This window comes from Cimex lectularius, unplaced genomic scaffold (assembly GCF_000648675.2).
Source record: "Cimex lectularius strain Harlan isolate CLEC.00 unplaced genomic scaffold, Clec_2.1 scaffold155, whole genome shotgun sequence".
Classification (NCBI taxonomy): Eukaryota; Metazoa; Arthropoda; class Insecta; order Hemiptera; family Cimicidae; genus Cimex; species Cimex lectularius.
Genome location: NW_019392710.1, coordinates 813,816 through 835,533, shown reverse-complemented (window position 1 = coordinate 835,533; position 21,718 = coordinate 813,816). Strand labels below are relative to the sequence as shown.

At 32.2% G+C, this 21,718-nt stretch overlaps 1 protein-coding gene across 10 annotated transcripts; it reads left to right on the top strand.

Moving 5' to 3' along the window:
* Positions 1-1,927: 1,927 nt before the first annotated feature.
* Positions 1,928-21,584, top strand: LOC106668752 (conserved oligomeric Golgi complex subunit 5). Of its 10 annotated transcripts, none has more exons than XM_014397788.2 (16): positions 2,101-2,429; positions 10,232-10,339; positions 10,662-10,786; positions 15,431-15,626; positions 15,691-15,833; positions 15,886-16,030; positions 16,084-16,202; positions 16,279-16,426; positions 16,483-16,609; positions 16,675-16,827; positions 16,894-17,027; positions 17,094-17,334; positions 17,391-17,504; positions 20,295-20,403; positions 20,596-20,799; positions 21,330-21,584. In XM_014397788.2, exons 1-16 carry the CDS (start codon positions 2,393-2,395, stop codon positions 21,531-21,533), a joined length of 2,307 nt encoding a protein of 768 aa, XP_014253274.1. In that variant the 5' UTR covers positions 2,101-2,392; the 3' UTR covers positions 21,534-21,584. The 10 variants fall into 10 exon arrangements, 4 of the variants coding, with proteins under 4 accessions (XP_014253274.1, XP_024082120.1, XP_024082119.1 ...); XM_024226352.1 differs by lacking the exon at positions 2,101-2,429 and adding an exon at positions 2,686-2,845 and having other exon boundaries at positions 15,886-16,027; XM_024226351.1 differs by lacking the exon at positions 2,101-2,429 and adding an exon at positions 2,687-2,845.
* Positions 21,585-21,718: the final 134 nt, after the last annotated feature.

Here is a 21,718-nt window from a genome sequence, read left to right as displayed (position 1 = left end):
AGAAGCATTGATGGCATGTATTTCTGCTTGAAAGACTAAAGTCCCTAATGAATTTGATTATTTTGGCTTGTTCAGCTCATATTTTGCGCTTGTTCAGAAAACATTTGATTTGGTTCCTTCATTCGTTTTGGAGCCATTTGAAACCATATCATTGTATCTGATGCTCTCTTGAGTTCTCTTCTTTATAATCTGTTCAGACTTTATAAGGTAAAGAATGTTTCCAGGATCATGTAGGCAGTGACCATTTCTAAGAACGGATATATGATTTTGTTAATTATGTTTGTTAGTTTCCATCCAATTTGAGTGTTTTTGGAGCTTTTCCTTGCATGAATATTTCCAGTGGAGGAAGGTTTAGCAGAATTTCTAGTGCATTTGTAAGGGTAGTTCTCATTGCCCCAGTGATACAAAGCTTTGCTAATCTTTGTATGCAACCTACTGTTTGGGTAGCTATTTTCTGTTGAGGCTGGGTAGACTTGTACCCCATCCCTAAAAAGGACTTGGTCGGCTCACTTGTCCTGCATAAACCTCTTGGACCTGTTCAGAAACCCAAAGATTTTGGACCATTTAATCTTGGGGAGTGAATTGGTGATGTCCTCTCCTTCAAAGATTTCAAATCTAGACCTAGCATGCCTATCACACTCTGCGAGGTAGTGCCTTGCCGTTTCTTCTTTTATTTTGCAAAAACGGCAAAAGGGATCTGGTAGGATACCCATTATGAAGAGGTTCCTCTCAGTGGGCAGTGGCCCGTCAGAATACCTATCAGCCTCCTAATTCCCTTCCTTGAGATAGAGAATAGCCATTACGATTCTGCTGGTTTGATCGCTTAACAAACTCTTTCGATTGCCTGTGTCCGGGGGATAAATTCCACTCCCTAAGGAATTGTTTCACACCGCAGTTATTAATACTCTCTTTCGCTGTGCTCATAGAGTGAGGTAATAACGGTTGTGGTCCAACAAACGCAATATTAGAACCTTCTTTGGCTAGGCCTTCCGCCTTTTCATTGCCATGGTATCCTTTATGTGCTGGTATCCAAATAAGGGTTACCTTGTTCTCAAACCTGAAAGAGATCCTACTGATAGATCTATAGTTTCCTCCACCAGTTGTGAGGTTGACAAATCTTTTTGTATTGCCCTACGACTAGCCTGACTGTCAGAAAAAATTGTAATATCTTTTCCCTTTATTTTATTTTCCATAAGTGTTCTACAACACACATTGATGGCCCAGATTTCCAGCTGAAAAAATGGAGGTGTTAGTGCCAAGAGGGGAGGAGATGCTGATTCCTAATTTTGGTATGTAGATTCCTGCACCACTCCCTCTACCTTCGATAAGTGATCCATCTGTGAATAGAGGTGGTAAAAGAATACAAATATTTAGGAATAATATTTACCCTTCAACTTTCTTCGTCGAAGCATTTATCAAGGAAGATGCCAGCATTGGAAATTGCTATAAACAAAACCTGGTCCACTATTAAAGCCAAATTTAGTGTGTTTAATGCTCTTGTGCGGTAATGTCTTACGATTATCAGGTACACTTACTTATACAAAACAGAATCACGAAACATATTTTGACGGTTATATACATAAAAAATTTCCCAATTCCCCTAAAGAGCGAAAAGGGGACCCTGAAACTCGCCACTGTGTCCAAGGACCCCTTTTAAATCCGGCGGCATGCCCACTCGCACCCTACAGGGAGCCAAGGCAAGACGTGCATCAATTATGTGGCCACATCGAGCGATCTTTCTCTGCATAGGGAGCACTTGCGTGGGAGTTGGCCCACAAACAAGTGCTCTTTAGTTTTATTTTTATTATAATATAATCAAATACTTGAAATAAAAAATGAATGTGAAACTTTCAAATTTTGTTTTCAATTACTTTACATAACCCCAATGTCAACAAAGGTTTGTGTCTGACCCCAGAGTCAAAGGTCATTTACTTCAGCGGTGTATACGTGTAATGTTATAACAAATAAGAATAGTCGACAATCTACATTTCGCCAATTAACTCGAATGGCCAAGATTCGAGTTAGGCGACAAACCGTCAGCCAACACCAGCACTTCGTCATAATTATTGTTGTATGTACCTCATAATTTATAAATAAAGAGGAACGGAAATACTTCTTTTAACTCTCTCTCTAATTCTATTAGAGTTTAATTTACTGTATCAACTAGATTAAAAACCCGGTTTCCCTCTGTCCAAAGGAAATACGAACATACTACATATACATAGATTTCAAATGGCATGTTCGGAGGATAGGGTAACCTTCGTTCTATTAAACCGCACATGCCTTTTTGGTGTTTATTTCTACGTGTCCTTCATTTAATGTAGGGTTTGAAAGTGCGAAGCACCGGCAGTCAGAAAATCGGATGGTAGGCTGAGATTTGTATGTTGTTTAAATGGGGACCGAGGTATGGAGCTCGTTTAAAAATGACGGTAAGTCTCATTGTTTTTACACGTATTAATTATCGTTCCCCCTTCGTTCTCCAATACTCGTTTAGACGCTTCTATTTTCTACACACTGCCGTAGTACTAGTTAAGTTTTTGTTTCTTATTTGTGCTGCCATTGAAATTTACAATTAAGATTATTAAGGTAATTCCATTTGTTTACGGCGAAAGTGTTCATTATTTTGAAACAGTCTAGATTTAATATAAAAATATTTGTTCGCTCGACAAAACGCGTATAGACGCTACGGAAGCAAATTACATCTTATTTTAGTGTGACAAGGCGTAGGAAATTCTAGTTGTAAAAACGGCCATGATAACTGTTAATTGTATGACATTGCGCACGAGCCATCTTTCTTTACTATTAAAATTGGGGATTCGACCCGTTAACATTAGCAGTTACATTGGTAAGATACATTTGCTTATATCATCCATTTCAGTTTCAATTTGAGTTTTCCCCGTACTTTGTCTATTATCAAAATTCCCTTTAAGAAAAGAACAATTGGGTTTTCATCGGTTCTGTGGTCTAACTTTTCTTTTATATATATACAAGTTATATATAAGTTATACTATTACAAGTTGTAGACGTATATATCTGTATATTACAGAACCTACATATGCCTTTACATGATCCCCGATGGTTATTTGATACATATATATTTTCTTAAAATTGCTTGAACATTTATATGTATATACAATTAAACAAAAACCTGATATGCGGGTGAAATGCAAAGTAGAAAATGTAGGAATTGACTACCATTGGATCGTAATACGAATGAAAAGACACCATTGTGATCTCGGCCCGCACGTCTTCCTCCTTCTCTTTGTGAATTGTGACATCGCGTGAACTTGAATTATCTCCATTTTGATCGAAATCTTGCTTTTTTCCCAAAATTATCAGTTAAAATCCAGACAAAAGGAAAAGACGATCGAAGGCTTCTTCGACCCGAAGACTATTCCTGTTGAACTCGGCCCGGTTGCGTATGTGGCCTTAGACAGTGCTTCGTTGTCGCCATGTTGAGATGTTGCTTCAGTTAAAGCAATGTTTGTATCTTTACGTTACTTGCAAAGAAGTGCTTGTTGTGTAATTCCGACGTTGACGACGATTTCCGTGCAAACGGACTCATTCGCTTTGAAGATGTGCTTTTGTTCTTTTGTCGGTTTGCGCACCGACATTACTTTGTCAATTTAATTTTATTGAGAAAATGAAACTCGAGCAAGGAACCATGAATCGATGAGTGTCTACGTGACTCAATCCTCGTGCCGTCGGTTCCATTCGCCATAGTAGGTATTCAATGCCTGTTAGGGTTTTCTGTACCAGCAGTACTACTTATATCTAGAAATACCAGGTAATTAAACTAATGCGATTAACCGATATTTTTCTTTTTCGATTTCTTAATAATCATATTCCCCATATAATACAACTATATAAGATTTGAAATACACAGCACCAAATGGTGGTAATGGTTAGCAAATATTAGTTTCTGCAGTGTATCTGTTCACTTCCGTACATATTTAATTTGCTTCGATTTCTTTTTGGGTATATAGTAAATTCACATAACTGTATTTCAAATTACGGTTGATACATCAATTATAGATCTTAATCATTTTTTTTACTTTCTAAATTATTTGGTTAATAAGTACGTCATAATTAAATCATCGAACAAAAGAGTAAACTGAAAATATAATAAATAAATACTGTCGTTGTTTTGTAATAATAAAAGATTTAATACAATCACAGCATATTGGTGTTACATGGAGTAAATCTGTGTGAGTATTTCCTTCATAATAAGAATAATTGAGTCTAATTTCAAACGTGAGAGAAGTAACTGTATAGTAATATGATAGGGGTGACCACTACTTTTACAATTTCAGTTCACATATAAATGCCAGTGATGTTTTATTGAAAAATTTATATTTACACCAGTAAATTAAGCGTTGATTTTTTATTAAATTCCAATTGTATATTGACAAAGTTAATTTGTCATTTATCCCCCTTAAAACACATGTTTCTCTTTTTTTTTTAGGCATAAGGAATGTCATCTTGGGCTGTAGAAATAAGAATGTCATCAAAATAAGTTCTTCTATATAATCAAGAATGGAGACTAGACCCAAAGAGCCAAAAACAACACCAAGGAAAGGGAAAAGTAAATTTAATTTCAGTCCACCACCCGAAGCACCTGTTTTTGAGCCTTCATTTGAGGAGTTTTCTAATCCATTGGAATATATTAAAAAAATACGTATTATCGGAGAGAAATCAGGTATTTGCAAAATTATACCGCCACAAGGTTGGAAGTCGCCCTTTGTCCTTCAAAAAGATAGTCTCAGGTTCACTCCCAGGATACAGAGGATAAATGAGTTGGAAGCACGGACGAGAATCAAACTCAATTTCATTGATCAATTGACAAAATTCTTTGCACTTAGAGGTAAAACATTTCAAATCCCTCTAGTTGAAAAAAATAGCCTTGATCTATACACACTGCATAGATTAGTTAAAGAAAAGGGTGGCATTGATGAGGTAACAAAAGAGAAAAAATGGACCGATATTGCTAATGAAATGGGCTATATTTCAAAAACAGCTTCCTCTGCACTAAAACATAATTATGAAGACCTTATACTCCCATTTTTACAATCCCAGAAAAATGAAGAGAACCATGACGGCATGAATTGCTCTAGGAATAATTCTGAAAAGAATTCAGCCAATCATCCTAGCGCTAAATCTGTCGAGGAGAAACAAGAATATGGTTTCAGTAAATGCTTGCCTTCGTTGAGAGAACTAAAGAGCCTTAAATTTCTAGGTCCTGGACCAAAAATGGCTGTTTGTGAAGATAGCTCCCTTTTAAAAGAAAATTCTCGAACAAGGGGCAAAAAAATTTTATACGAGTTTGACCCTTTAGCTAAATATATGTGTAAGAGCTGTTGTACAGGTGATATTGAGGAGCCACTTGTAACTTGTGTCACTTGTCAAGATCGATATCATTCATCGTGCTTGATCCCAAAACTTGTGGACATTCCAGAACGCTGGCGTTGTCCGAAATGTGTTGCTGCTGAAGTTTATAAACCTCTTGAAGATTTTGGTTTTGCTCAGGCTGAGCGTGAATATTCGTTAAATGAATTCAAAATGATGGCAGATGAATTTAAAAGTAACTATTTTAAAACCGATCCTACATCAGTATCTACTAGTAAAGTTGAACAAGAATTTTGGAGGGTTGTTTCTTCAATCGATGAAGCAGTAACAGTGGAATATGGAGCTGATCTTCATGTTATAGATCATGGTTCCGGTTTTCCCAGACGTAATCAGCCGTACACAGATGGAATCTCAAGAGAGGAATTTGATAAATATGCAGATTCCCCTTGGAATCTGAATAATCTACCCGTACTGAATTCTTCAGTTCTTCGCTATATTAGTGCAGACATCTCAGGCATGAAAATCCCTTGGATGTACGCTGGGATGTGTTTTGCTACATTCTGTTGGCACAACGAAGATCATTGGAGTTATTCGATTAATTACTTACATTTAGGAGAGCCAAAAACATGGTATGGTGTCTCAGGTAGTAATGCTGAAAAATTTGAGAAAGCCATGAAGAATGCTGCTCCTGAATTGTTTGCTGCTCAACCGGATTTACTCCATCATTTGGTCACTATTATGAACCCGAATGACTTGATGAATGCTGGGGTACCTGTGTATAGAACAGATCAGAAAGAGGGTGAATTTGTTATAACATTTCCACGAGCATACCATGCCGGTTTTAATCAAGGTTTCAACTTTGCAGAAGCTTGCAATTTTGCCCCATATGACTGGCTGCAAATGGGAAGAGAATGTGTCAGTCATTATTCAAGCTTAAAAAGGCCGTGTGTTTTTTCTCATGATGAGCTTGTTTGTAATATGGCATTGATAGCTGGTGATCTAGATAGAGATATAGCTGAAGCCACTTTGAAGGATATGGTTGCAATGGTTAATGCTGAAACTGTTAAATGGAACAGAGCGATCAGCTTTGGAATAAACACAGTAGTGGAATTTAATTATGTAACAGTTCCAGATGATGAAAGAGTCTGCTCAGAATGTAATACTACTGTATTTCTGTCCTCTGTATTTTGCCCTTGTAACCGCATGAAACTAGTCTGTCTTGAACATATTCACAAACTATGCCATTGCAAACCAAGCAATTATATTGTGAAATACCAATTTCGCATCAATTTTTTAAAAGAAATGATTGAGATATTGAAGACCAAGCTTTACAAATTTGAAGAATGGGAAAAGAAAGTGGAAAATGCTTTATCTTCAGAATCAACAACCAAAATATCATTGAAAGCGTTGACTGAATTGTTGATTGAAGCCAAAGAAAAAGATTTTCCACAAAGTGATCTAATAGATTTACTTGAATTTCAAGTGCGAAAATCTATTGACTGTTCTGCATTAGCTAGAGTGATTGTGGGGAATGGTTTAGCAAAGAGGAAAGTTCAGAATAAACTGACGATTGATGACATTGCCTTGTTCTATGATGAAATAGAAAATCTTCCCTGTACTATAATGGAAGCTAACGCTTTAAAAAAACTACTGGATGAAGCACTTAAATTTCAGAGAATGGCTTTTTCTGTATTGTCAAAGCAAGCTGCACCAAGGGCTCGAATTGTAAGTTGTGTTAAATTGGGAAAGTCGTTAGATTTGGACTTGCTGGAGTTGCCTTTATTAGAAAAACGATTAGAGGAATTCGACTGGGTTGAAAAAGTAGAAACATTGATATACGACAATACAGCCACAATTGAAGAAGTAAAAGAGTTATTGTCTTCATATCCTTCAACTTCTACAAATAGAAAAGTGATTTTAAAGAAGGAGGAACTAACAAATCATTTAACTAACATGCAAACCATTAAAACATTCAATATGGAAGCATTGAAAATTTCTGACATAGAATTAAACAAAATGTCTGTTTTAACAACAAGTGAACAATTCCATTTAAAATTGCCCAGTAAGGAAATAGTAAAGGTAAACATTGATGAAGTCCAGAGTGTTCAAAATGTTATAGAAAAGGTATTAATTGGTGAAGACATCTTGTATGTTTCAGAACTGGAAGCCTTATTGGCCAAAGCAAAATTGATTTCTGTTAGTAGTAAGTTCATAGTTGATTTAGAAGAAGCAATTTTTCATGCCAATAGGTGGCATAGTTTTGGAAAGCAGGTATTTTTAAAACAAAATTCTGGTATATCTCTGATGCAAGCATTATGGCCAAGACGTTTTGAACCCAGGTCTGCACATTGGCAAAATAGTCTTCCTAAAAATGTTGAGTCTTTAATAAATGAAAAAGACCACAATTTTGCAAAATCTGATTTTCTTAAAGCTTTTGAAGAACAATTTCAGTCATTGATACAGCTAAGAATGGAAAATTTAGAATTAACTGCCAAATCTGGAAATAATGTGCTCTGTAGATGTGTTTGTGGTGGTGATTTGACTGGTTACTCCATTGTGTGTTTCCTATGCAAAACTTCATTTCATGTATCTTGTTTCAAGACTGATGGAAACGTCAATTCTCAAATGATTGGTTTTACTATTAAAAATATATGTTCATATTGTACTATGACAAAACGTCCAACAATAGAAAGTATTGGTACTCTCTTATCTTCAGGTGATAAACTTAAAGTCAAAATTCCTGAATTTTTAGCGCTCAGTTATACATATGCAAAATTTTTAAGATGGCAGAAAATGACCAAAAACTTATTCAATTCAGAAGAGTTGTTATCAGGACTGAATTCTGTAGTAGGTAACGTTAAAGAAACTTGTGAAATCTCCGAAGATATTTGGTGTCAATTTAAAATGAAAGTAATGAATAATAATTTAAAGAAAAATGATCCATCTACATCTAGAACATACCCACTCGTAAATTTAAGAAGCCAGATCAAACTGAGCGCAGGTACTTTTGCGGATTTAAGACAAATGATGTTGCTCGGAGATTTATTAGAATTCACTTCCCAAGAAATGGAGCAACTATGGATTTTTTATGATGCTTGGCAAATGAGGTTTCATCAGCCAACATTTGAAAACATAAGTTTGCCAGCAAACTTAATAGAAGAATCACTTTCATCCAATTCTATGTCACCAAAAAAATTAGAGTATTTAGAGACCAATGTGAAGACGACAGCAGTGTTGCAAAGAAAAGTAAGACAAACTAAAAAGGCTATGTACAAACCCAAAAGTGTCAATGTGAAGAGTATTAAAAAGAAAACCATTACTGATATGTCAGGCTGTATACCAGAAAGTTTAAGCGATCCTAGTCCTGCCAAGATCATCAGAAGAAGACGAAGGAGAAGTGTAAAAACATCAAAAAAGTGCATCACCCAACTCGCTTCTGAAACTACTTTGCATGATCAAGTATGGGAAGAACACGAAGTTGGTGACCCCTGTGCAGCATCCAACTGTCAAAAGCCAACAGATTTAAATGTCAGCTGGGTACAATGTGATGGCCAATGTGGCCAATGGTTCCACATGAAATGTGTTGACTTAGAAAGCAACAACTTGGGGGAAGAGGATGAATTTAAATGCCACAAGTGTACAGCATCTATTCACGAAGAAGATTGGTGCCCTCCATTTAAAAAAATCAAGCTTCCATTGCCTATGCCATAATTGATGTTGCATAACTGGAATAAAGGTAATTTAAATGATTTTACATTGAGTAATTATTACACATAGTACTTATTGTCTTTATCTAGTTAAAAACATGTATACATGTTTAATTAAAATTAAATGTAACTGCTAAATAAACAATGCAAAATGCTTATTTAGTTATACATATATAAATTTAATATACATATAAATAAATTATATATACATTTAAAAAAATAAACGATTACGAGAGATCAAGTTGACTTATCAGTCTTTCACCAGCATTGTTTTTATTTTTCACCATTTAATACATACACATAAATAAATTTTATATTTGTTAATGTTATATATAGTATATAGTATAGGCCGTATAGTAGTATATAACATACTCATTAAATTAGTAAAATTATAGAAAAATATCTAATAATGTTAATTTCAATGGCAGCATATTTTTACATCACATTTAAAAACTATTTAAGTTTCAAAATTGATAACAAAGAATAATTGCAAAAGTGAGTATTAAGGAGAATATCTAAAAGAAAATAACTTGGAACCAACATTAATAAGCGGAAAACAATTTTGGTGGTACATTGTACTTGTTTATTTAAATTCCTTCCTTGAGTGGTTTTGGGTTATTTCCCCATCTTCAGCATCTTTCATTAAAAAAAAAAATTAAACACCATTATGAATTACAGCATTTTTAACATTTGAACAAACATCGATAAAGTTAATCCATATACGTTTAACAGTCATAACAGACCATAATAATAATTTCAATTAATTATATTTTTTATATAACGTCTTGGCTGTGAGGAAAAATAAATAGATAAAATTTTTAACTTTTAATTGTAAATTTTAAAAACGTGTTAATCTTACTAATAGTGTAGCAATAATGTTACAAGTAATGCTAAAAACAGCATTTCTACAGTGTTCACTTCATTCAACTTTATCAAACCTTTAAACAATGAACAATTTAGGCACACTAACTACAAAAGAAATGAGAATTGAACTACAAATTGACAAACAAAATCAGTGAGAATAGATTAGATAGTCAGAGAGACCAAGATATCACCTTGCAGTCTTCACCTCATTGTTTCATATTATTTGCATTATTCTTTGTTACACTTTTTGTTTAATATTTTAAATTCCTACTTATTTTTTTATATATTAAATTTCAAGCTCTGTTAATTTTCAGATTTCTTATGTCAATTCATCAACAAATTGGAGCATCCAGAAGTTGATCTTCAAAATTATGTACATCACACGCTTTCTGTAACAGAGCAACTTTCTAGATTATCTGATGGTAAGGCTTGATGGCAGAAATAACATAATTAAGTGTGATAAATTTAGCAAAAAGGAAGTTCGTTGTTGGACTTAAAATATTTACTGGCAGAGCTGTCTACCCTTCATTCTTTAATTTTATTTTGAAGTTGAATAATTTTGTAATATTTATTGTTTACACTAAGAAAACTGTTATGTAATTTTTAAAATGAAAATATTATTATTTATTTTTTTTAGTAACAAACAGAAACTGATAGTGTAATAGTCATGATGAGTTTCCTCTTGCTGTTTTGCAATTTCTTTTTTTCTATACTTAATGAAATAATTATTTGTTTTCAATATAGGGATTTCATTACTAGACAAAGAATTGCAGAGGCAAGTTCTGGAAAAGCATGAAGACCTTGTGTCTCAGGCAACATGGGTTGAAAAATTACAAGGTGTTCTTTCAGTAATGCACATTCATGTCCAGGTAGCATAACATTTTTAAAAAAACGTGAAGTGGACTAATTATTTAAAATAAAAGGTGTGAACAAAAATATTAATATAGTAAGTTTATATGTATTTAGTACAGCATGGAACAATTTTTTTACAGTTATCCAACTCTTTACACTATACATAAATCTGGTGAATTTTGATTGTAAATTAACTTTTACCCATGTTGGTTTTATTTATGCTTTAAGATTTAACAATTATCAATAAAAAGAAGTAGTAAGTTTTTTAATTATATTTAAGAAAGCGAGTGTTTATATAGTTATTGTAGAAACATTCCTTTGTGCCGAAAATAATATAAGTTGGGATATTTAATTCTCTTTTCTGTAAATCTGAATGTACTACTTGTAAAATATAAAATGATCTCATTACTTTATTTCTATTTCTATTTAAATTAGTTGATTTTAACCATTAATCAATATTATTGTTGCAAACATTGTAATGTTTTTTTTTGTTGATTTATTTATTATTTATTTTTTAATTTATTATTTACTGTTTGATTTATTTATCTATCTATTTATTTTTTTAAACATTGATATAGCTAATTAGTCGTTCGTTCGTTTATTACTGGTTTTCAATATAAACTATATTTTATTACCAATCACAACAGCCTATAAATCCTGAACAGCAGAATCTGAAATTTGTTACAGATGATTTTTCAAAAAAGAAAGAAAAACATTAAAGCAAATTAAACTAGTATAGTCTCGCACATTTATTTATGATTTTTATTTGGTTGTTTTATCAATATTAAATTTCTTTATTAAAAAAAAAAAATCAATTATATATTTGGAAAATAAATATTACACCTACATAATGGGTTATAAAACAACTTTTAAATCCTTAAAAGACCATTATCTGAACTAATATTTTCCTTAATATCCTTGCAGGTTTAAAAATAAAATAAAATCAATGAATGAAAAAGGGTTATTAATATTGAATAAAACATATAATTATAAGAATAATATAATAAAAACATTTAATCCGTTTACATTTTAAAACAGATTTGAACGTTACATTATTGATTTATTTCTATACGTAGTCTCAGAGAAATGTGAAAAAAACAGATAGTGTTATTCGAATTAAATTATTTATAAAGAAAAATACTTTCGATGGGCGCTTGTTTGGTCTAAGGAATTGGAATCCTAATCGACCTTATGGCCATTTGAGATGTATGCTTCCTTTCTTAAAGAAAAAGAAAAGATCTAAGATGGCCACAGAGCCTATCTGAATTCTCAGCAAATGCATTCTATGGACCACATAACAAATTGACGACATATCTGTTAGTAAACCAAATTTTTTTAGAGAAATAGTACACCAACATGAAATATCCTGTCACAATCCAATTATTTCTCTCTTGTCCTGAATAAATTGGTACTGCTATTTAAAAAACTACAATAAGTGTACTCCAGTTATACACTACTAATGTAAACCCTTCTGTGTAAAAAAAGAATAATTTTATTCATTTTTTATTTTTATTGTGTTTCCCCTATACAATTAATTAGTTGGAGAATTTTCCAACTGACAATTTTATTTAGTTGGTTTAATAAACCTATCTTACTCACAATTGTTTTCCGTATTGAAGAAAATTGCAGAATTATTTAAAAAAAAATTTAAATACTGCCAATCTAGATTTAAACATAATTTACAATACAGTTTTTTGTCTTATTTTAATGAAGAGATTATAGCTTGGCACCAAATAATACACGATGGTAACAATTGTAGAGACAGAAATGAAGCAATTATTACTTTTGTTGTGTTTTTAGTGACCATCTATTTAATATATTTAAAATTGTTATTATTAGAATCACTGGACATATATTTACGTATTTAATTACAAAATAAATATTAATGTAATGAATATTTATTTTTAAACTATAGTTTCATGATGAATGTAAATGTTAATTTGTGGCAAAAATATGTACATTAAACAGATACTATCATGTGTTGACATAGTGCTCATCATTTCACTGTATCGGAAAGGTCCTGATTCAAAACCAATGGTACTGCATTTGAAGCTGACATATTTAAAAGTGCGGGTTTTTTTTCAAAAACACAAACTCCCCGTGGGTCTCTGCTGTTATGAACCCTCATAAAAAATAAAATAAAAATGGCACTTATTTGTTCTTTTATATGGTTGGTTATGTTTTCTAGCTTGATGTATAAAAACTATTAAATATGCTTTTTTTTAGTGACCGATTGTTTAATAATTTGTTGGATTCGTGAAGTGCGGTAAAGACTGATTTTTTTATGGCTTGAGATCTGTATTTGATGGTGATATGTTCGTAAAAATCCGTGTTAGTTACGTTGTTCCTGTTGAGTAGAAATGTGTTTTTTCAAGTGTCCGGTCATTTAATAATTTGTTGGATTCATGAGGAGCGGTAAAGAATAAATGTAATTTCATTCTTAACTACTCATGAATACAACGAACTATTGTATTCATTGTTGGTTTTAAAATTATTTGGATGATGTTCTACAATGAGCACTCCAATGAGCTTTTTGCTTTGTTTATTTTAATTAATTTCTTTTGTGACTGTTTTTTTTTCTTGCAAATTAATAATTTCTATTGTAAGTACATTTTATTCTCTTAAGTAGAGTTTTTAGAACAAATGATCAGTACTGGTTGAAAAGTTAAAAGAATCATGAAAGCTGTTGAATTTTAAAACGACCACCAGCTATTATAACAATACACAAAATAATTAAGATTGTAAAAATGGTTGAAATATCGCAAAATAATAGTACTATAAAATAATCTCAATGGGACATTATTGGCCCACAAAAGTTAGAGCATTGACATGGCAACTCACACTGTAAGGTTCCTGGGTTCTAATATCAGCAGACCTGTACCAGATACAGATCCAGTCCAGAAGAACCAACATACTTTTAACTCAATTATGTTTAGTAGTCTGATTGACCAAATTACTTCTTTCAATTAATTATTCTTTGTATGTAAGGTCTTGGTTGAAATGAAAAAGTTAGTGTGACGAGCGGGATTCGAATCCCACTCATGACACTAACTTTTTAAGACACATACAAAGAATAAAACTTCAATTTTTTTTCAAAAACACTTGAACTGTAGGTTAATATGAGCTCACTGTTAAAATACCCCCAATAAAAAATCTTAATATAGATGTAACCATCCCTAATTATACATGAGATCAATATTGAACATATACATAGAAAACAAATTACCGCATTGGGTATAAACCACCTATAACTTTGTGATTTTTAATTTTACAATTATTTAAAAAAAAATAGATTTAGAGAGTCAATGGAAAAGTAATGCGTTTGTAATAAATTGTCAGTTTAGAAGAATGCAAACAAAATGCTTTAAATTTAAAAAAAATCGTACGATGTTAAAAGAAATAGCATATTTCTAGTTTTGATAAAAAAGAAAAAAAAGGTAAAAGACGACAAGAATGAAAACGTGTGGTTATTTAGATTTGATAAAAAAATACATAAGATAATGGAAAATGTAATAAATGCACACCTCTTTGAGTTGCAATGTTTTACGAATTTTCATAAGTAGAAAAGAATTTACATTTTATTAAGTCATTTTTGTTTAATCTAATTTTTCTTTCACTGCTCAAGAAGATTGGTTTTATGAAAACATTTTCTAGTTTGGTACTGCCCGTAAACATAAAATACAGTATTAATTAACACTCATAAATTTTTAAAAATCTTACTATCCTTATTATATATTTTTTCAATTAATTAATTTATGCAGTGTTTATTTCCTGTTATCACAAATTATAAGTAACATTTTTTATACATTATATACAATATTCATTATCAAATTCAGGCCCGCAGTGGTTAGGGTGACGTAATTGTTAATCGTTCGACTTGTGCAACTAGCAGTTCTGGGTTCTAATCGTGGCATAGCTCTTTGAAATTTGATTTGAGAAATTTGGAAAAAGTATTGGGGATGGTTAGGGAAAAAGTATTAATAACTAGTTAGTTAAGACCCCTCAGTCACGACACCTTAAGGGTAGTTGTTTTTTAAGCCTTTCTTTATGACAGGTTTCTTAAGTTATTAAATTGTCCCCAGCAGACCTAAATTTCACTACCTCCACAAATGTTATTTTTATCTATAATTTACATAGATAAGATATAGAATAAGTCACAAAAGATGCTGAAACCTTACTACAAATGAAAACTAAACAATGTTGGCTAAAAAAATTAATAATAATCTGCCTTTGACATAATTATGTACTAAACAGATATGTAGGCCTAATCCCAGATTTTTTTTTTTTATGTATAGTAATAATACTTTATTTCCTAAATATAAGTACAGTACAAAAAAAGACAAGTATTTACAGCTTGGAATTATTCTTTTCTGTCAGCCGGATTTTTTAAAATGAATATTAGTTTAAACAAGTTATAGTTCTCTCCAGATCTCCAGCTGCCTACAATTAATATTTATACCCCAAAATTAAATGAAATATTACAAATAATATAAAAAATCAAAATGTCAAGTGCTAGAGTAAAGGGTTTGATAATTCTTTCTCAATAGACCATCAAAAATTGTATATGTAATAACAGATAATCACATCTTTTTTTTTAAATATTATTTTTATTTATTTGTATTTTTAATAGCCGTTTTTGAGAAACTTATATATTTTTAAAGAGTCTTGTAAGCTCAGTGGATAGGATGAAAATGAAAATAATTGAACCTCATCAAAGGCTTGAAATGCAGTCAGTTGTTTTGTCAAGGCTTCATGAAACAACAGATCTGCTAAGGAGGGCATCAAGGGTTCAGCACCTTGCCAAAAAACTGCCAGACTTGGATCCTGCTCGAGCAGCTCATATTATTTCTGAACTGGGTAATTTTATTATTTTATCCTCATGTAAGCTAATGAAAAAGGTATAAACTAATAGTAATTACAGAGGAGCAGCACCGGGATGTTGACCTCACTGGGTTGGATATTTTGGAGCCAGAAGGAAAGCAAATAAAACACGTTAAAGCTGTTGTAGAACAGCAAGCCAGTAAAATCATGGAACAAGGCTTAACCACGTTGAACTCTGAAAAGGTGATTGTCATATTTTTTACAATGATAAATTACTTTTCAAGAATAATTTCAGGTTACTATGGGAATTGATATATTAGATAAATTAGGTCTCGTTGAAATTGAGGTTCAAAAGATTATGGATAAATGGCTGAACAACATAGATGCCCATGTTGGTAATGTGCTAAATATGGAGAACCTCTTTCCTGCATCAAGAAGTGGTATAAAATTACCTCATAACATGTACAAAGATTGACGAAGTATTTTATATTAGGTGGTGCTGGAAGAGTAACTGGTATAAATATACCAGCGAACATTCAAAATTTCCGTAGTGAGTTGTGGTCTTCTTGGGGGAACACTCTGAACAAACCTGTGTTTACAACATGTGCACAGGTGAATTATCTACTTTAATAATTATTATGACTTGCTCACTACTTAACTACTGTTGACTATTTGCTTTATAATACAGATGGCTATAATTCAAACAGTTCTGAGTAATAGAATAACATTCTGCGATGGTAAACCCTCAGGGAAACATGATAACTTCGAAGTGACTGGTACATTCTGGGTGCAGGTCGATGACATTTTATCAAAGCATTTGAACCAAGCAGCTAAAAGTACAATATTTGTAATATTGGATTTGTTAAGATAATTTATTTATGAGTACTTACAGATTCGTCATACATAAAACAGGCTTTGGAAGGTGAATACCCAAAGCTTTTGAGGTTGCATCTCGATTTTCATAAGAAATTAAAATCACTTAACTTTGCACCTACTAACAAATCTATGTATCCACAAATGTAGGGCATATTTTTTTTCTCATTTAGGAGTGAAGAGAGGTAGTAAATGTTGGTATTTGTTGTAGAGGAAAATGTGTGAAGCAGTTTGAGACTGCATATCTTAGTAGATCAATTAACGTTCTCATAGGTGCAGTGCAAGAAATGTTCCCTCATAATGAAACAACGCCCTTGCCTCCTTCCATTGATAAAGTTGATTCATTAATAAAAATAATTTCAAGGTCAGAACTCTAAAATTCAGGTTCATTCAATCATTTCTTATCTATTATATATCTCAAATTTTATAGAGAATTGGACGTTTCTTTGGTGGATGATACGCTGACTGGTCCTGTTGCAAAGAATATTGCAAAGGCTATCTCTTTATTTTGCCAAAAAGGGGAGCAAATGCTTGACAACACACAAGCAGCTACTCAAGTGATTGGTAAATATTTCATCGATAAACATTCTAATTAAATTTAAATGTGCTTTTATTATTTTTTTTTTTTAGAGTTGCTAACACCTGGCCAGGAACTCAATGTTGGAATTGCAAATATACTGTTTTACTTTTGTGAGCAAATGAAAACAGTAGTAAGCAAAAGTGAATTAAGCAAAAATTTACTATCACTTATAAATGAAGCAATCCTTGGGGGTGAAAAGTTAACTCAACAAATATTAAACCCTTTGTTGAGTTCAATTTTAGTTGCCATTGAATCTATATTAATAACTATGCATAAAGAAGACTATGATTTGTGAGTACCTTATTAATTTGTTATAAACCAATATTAAAAATGAAATTTGTTAACAGGAAGGAATATACAGGTTCTCCATCTTTGTACATGAGGGAATTACAGGCTTTTATACCAAGAGCAGTGTCTACATATCTGTCTCCGTTCCACAATCAGATTCAAATTTCTCAATCGTATGTTCCAAATTATTTTTAATGATCTATTTTATTGCATAAACTTAATTGTATTGTAGACTCACCCTACACACTACAGAAGTGAAACTTCCTGATGAAAAGTCCACATTTAAGAATGTTCTTGATTCTAATTTCGGCATCAGTGGTGCCTCTTGATTTAGTAGTTTAGAAGTGACTATCATTGTTTATTTTTAAATTAAATTTGAGACCTAAAAAAGCGATTAAAGGTTGTTCTTCCTCAGAAGCAAAATTAATGTTGAAATCGCCACTGAAAATAATTGGCTATTGAGATAACTCTTTTCATATTTATATGTTTGATATATAATTTTAATTATGTTGGAAATAGTTTGCTTACGAAGAACTATTAACTATCAAAATTGTTTTGTCATCATCCAACATGACATTTTTTTTAAGTTTTTTTTTAGTTGAGATAAAAAAGTCAATGGCACGAATTCAAATTAAAAAAACCTTAATTAATTGCAATGTATTAATTGGTCAAGCGGACCATGAAATTAGTGAATTTAATGAATTAAAATGAAGTATACTTCACTAAAGCTCTCTGTGGCCATTTCATTTCTCACCAAGAATCCAATCCGATTACACGACATTTGAAAAATGGCAAAAAGGAGGGAAAACTCAAAAGGTGGGGTTGAGATAGGAAGTTGATGTCCGAGTGGATCGAGGTCACGATAGCTCAAGTGGTAGAGGAGCGGCGTATCTTGCCGAAGATCGTGGGTTCAAATCCCGCTCGTGCCATTGACTTTTTTATCTCAACTAAAAAAAATTTAAATTAATTGTAATCAGTATTAAATTCATACCACCAAAGTTCGTATCATAATTACCTGTAATTTGCTTTAGTCTAGTATCAATTTGAGTCACTAGTTCCACTCCTACCGTACTGATTTCATCAATGATAACTTGAACATATTTAAAGAGTTTACGATATTGTTGGGCTACCTCTAAAGATAAAGGAAGTAATCTTGAATGAGATATTATCAAGCTGCTTTTCCTGTTGACATACTTGTTATATAGGCATTACAACACAATATGTATTCAATTCAGAATTGTTGTCATGGCATAGTTGTTCAAATAGATCAGCTTCCAGATCTCTATTTGCTAAAATATGTACCGGGTTGTCCTCATTTATCTTGACATAATTCCTTATAAATTTCTATGGTTTTGAGGATATCCAAGTCAGATTCAAACTCTGTAACTTCATACAATTAATTATTTATTCTCAATATAATTTTCAATTATTCAATTCAGAAAGAATGTCCACTTCTTCATTTCGGAATGGCAAATGTAATATTACTATTTCTCGTTTATATTCATTGAGTTCCTGTAACATATTTTAATTGTGGTGATGTTTAATATGTGAATTTTGTCAATTTAGGTCAACAGTTTAATACTACTTTGTAGTGTACTTCATTTAGTCGGAGTTGGAGTGGTGGCGAGAAACAGTTGTCGGTACCTGAGAGTAATGGTGGTTCCCTTTTTCATTACACTGAATAATTTTACTCTACCGATGGAAGTTTCACTTCAAAAATAGTCTGTTGCTTAAAATTATTCAATGAAAAATAATGATCTATTGAATTTCATAAAACTATACTTACTGACAGTTAAATCTTAGATCAGAGGCTTTAGCTCTATTGTGTTTCAAATGAGCCCTTTAGCTAGCTAGCCTGTGCTACAAATTGAAAGTTTTGCCACCCGAACTTCAGAGTGTGGCTTACCCTTGGCTTTGTAATGGGGTTCCTTTCCAAACCAGGTCATCCGCTTTTGAGTGTAATTCTAAGATGACAGTACAACTGTACAATTAAAATACTAATTTGTTTCTCAATTTTTCAGAGATTTGTCCTCTGAGATTCTATTTTTATTTATCATCATGCTATTCTTCTCATCCAATAAACTTAAAATTTTCTTTCGTTCTCTTATCTTAAAACTGTTTATTATCTCCAAGGGAGCCTATTAACAGGCATAAATCTTGATTTTTATTTTTTTATTTTTTTATAAATAAATCTAGTTTTTAAAATTCACGAGTATTACACCATAAAAAAAATTACATATTTGATTATTTATTCACCCAACATTAAGCGGTTGAGATTTAAAATTGTGTCTTATTCTTGATTTTGAGAACAAAGGATGTAAGATTATGTCTCAAACTCCCTGTATATATTCAACAATCACACTCAATCATTATTATTCAGAAATCGTGAGATGCGGTCTGGTGTGATGTAGATTTCAGAAAAACATTTTGTTTATCGTGCCAACGTTTCGGCCTTTATTGAGATCATCTTCAGGGCCTGGGATTTACATTGTTTAAATTTAACAAATACATGTAGGATGTGGAAAAAAGTGAATTTATACAATGCAAAAAAAAAAAATTATATTCAATCAAAATATTTCTACTCACTCAAGTGTTGGTTTTCTGCGTAATTGTGCCATTCTTGCATATTGCTGTTTTGTGCTTATATACGTTGGATTTTGAAGGGGTGGGGAAGGAAGTCGGGAATAGATAGATGTTTTTGTATAAGGGAAAAAACGATAATTAGGGAAAGGAAAACTAAATTGTTGAAAAAGTTAGACTATGTAAAAATGTTTGATGTGTGGAATGTGATGAATGTTTTATGTTATATTATGTTTTGTGCGATGTGAAGATACATATATGTATGTTATCGATATTGAATTTGATTAATGATATTGGCATAGCTGCGACTGAGTTTACATGTGTCTGTTCTGTAATTGATGCTGTGTTTGTCTGTTGATGTAATCAATCTTATTAAATTCTAGTTGTATGGAGGTTGCTTCGCGAACAATTGAGCTTTTCATGAGGAACATCTGTTTAGTTCGACCAGTGAATGAAAATGGTAGGAAGAAGCTAATTGCAGACTTCAAATGTGTAAGTTCTCAAAGGTTAAGACATTAAATATTTATGAACAAAATTGTTCTCTCTTGTTTCTTATTTGTTGTTCATACAATTGGTCTACCAACATTATTACACATAGTGAAGTTCTACATTCTACACATTATACTTTCATTCGGCAAGACATTTTAAGTCCAAATTTGTAAAATAATTTCACATGTTACACAGCTTGAGATGGCGTTATCACCACTTTGCATTCAACTGAGTGAACTTGGTGGTATTTATAGTACCCTTCGATCCCTACGACCCCTAATTACATCAAATCCAGAAGAAGTAGCCAAATGTCCAGTCCTTGGCCAGGTCGTTCCTTACAGCTTGGCAGTCACATTGTTGTTTTCTATGGGTCCACAAGATCTACCTTTACCCCATCAGGTACGCTTAAATATAAAATTTCTTCTTACCACTCCTTTTCCTATTTTGGTTGATTGTCTTTTCTTCAATCTTTCTTCAAGTTGGAAAAATTAAATATTGAATTGTTTCAACCAATTTATTTATTGATGCCAATGCATTTTGGGGGCCAATCTGGCTTCCCTCTTTATGTCTCGTTACAGTTTGGTACTTGATGAGCCCTGAAGAGAGGAGACAGATTGGCCCCAGAATTCATCAGCATCAATAAATAAATTGGTTGAAGCAGTTCACTATTTATTTGCCCATACCTATCATAAAAAAAAAATTACTTTATAATATCTATGTACTATCTATATCTATAATATGTATAGATTATAAATATAAGACTATATTGATCTCTTTACAGCATATACAATTAAACAAAGCTATCAAAAACTTGTGATTATGTAATTTTACAATGTAGGAAGTGGATACCATTATCACAGAAATTTACTATTAGCGGCACATGTTGTTTTATTTATTTGACTTTCTTTAATATATTCTGTTATTTACAGAGTGTCGGTTGGTCTATTAGTAAATTTTCCCAGTGGCTTGATAATCACAACAACGAGAAAGATAGACTGGAATTCTTGAAAGGAGCACTTTGGTCTTATCAAAAAGCGAACAAACAAGCAAAAACAACACAACTGTACCAAATTATTAAAGACCTTATTGATAGAGGGAATGTTTACCTTTTGACTGAACCAAGTGAATTTTAAAAAATATCGTATATTTGCGTGTTAATTATTGAAAAATACTGTTGCCGAGTTTGAAGCAAAATGGCAATAAATCTGTTCTTATTTTCATTTCTAAGGACACAAAGAAATATAATTAACCAAGTAAAGTCTCTGCTGTTGAAGTGCAGCAAAACAGTTACTATAAAACAAGTTTAGGCTAAATAGGT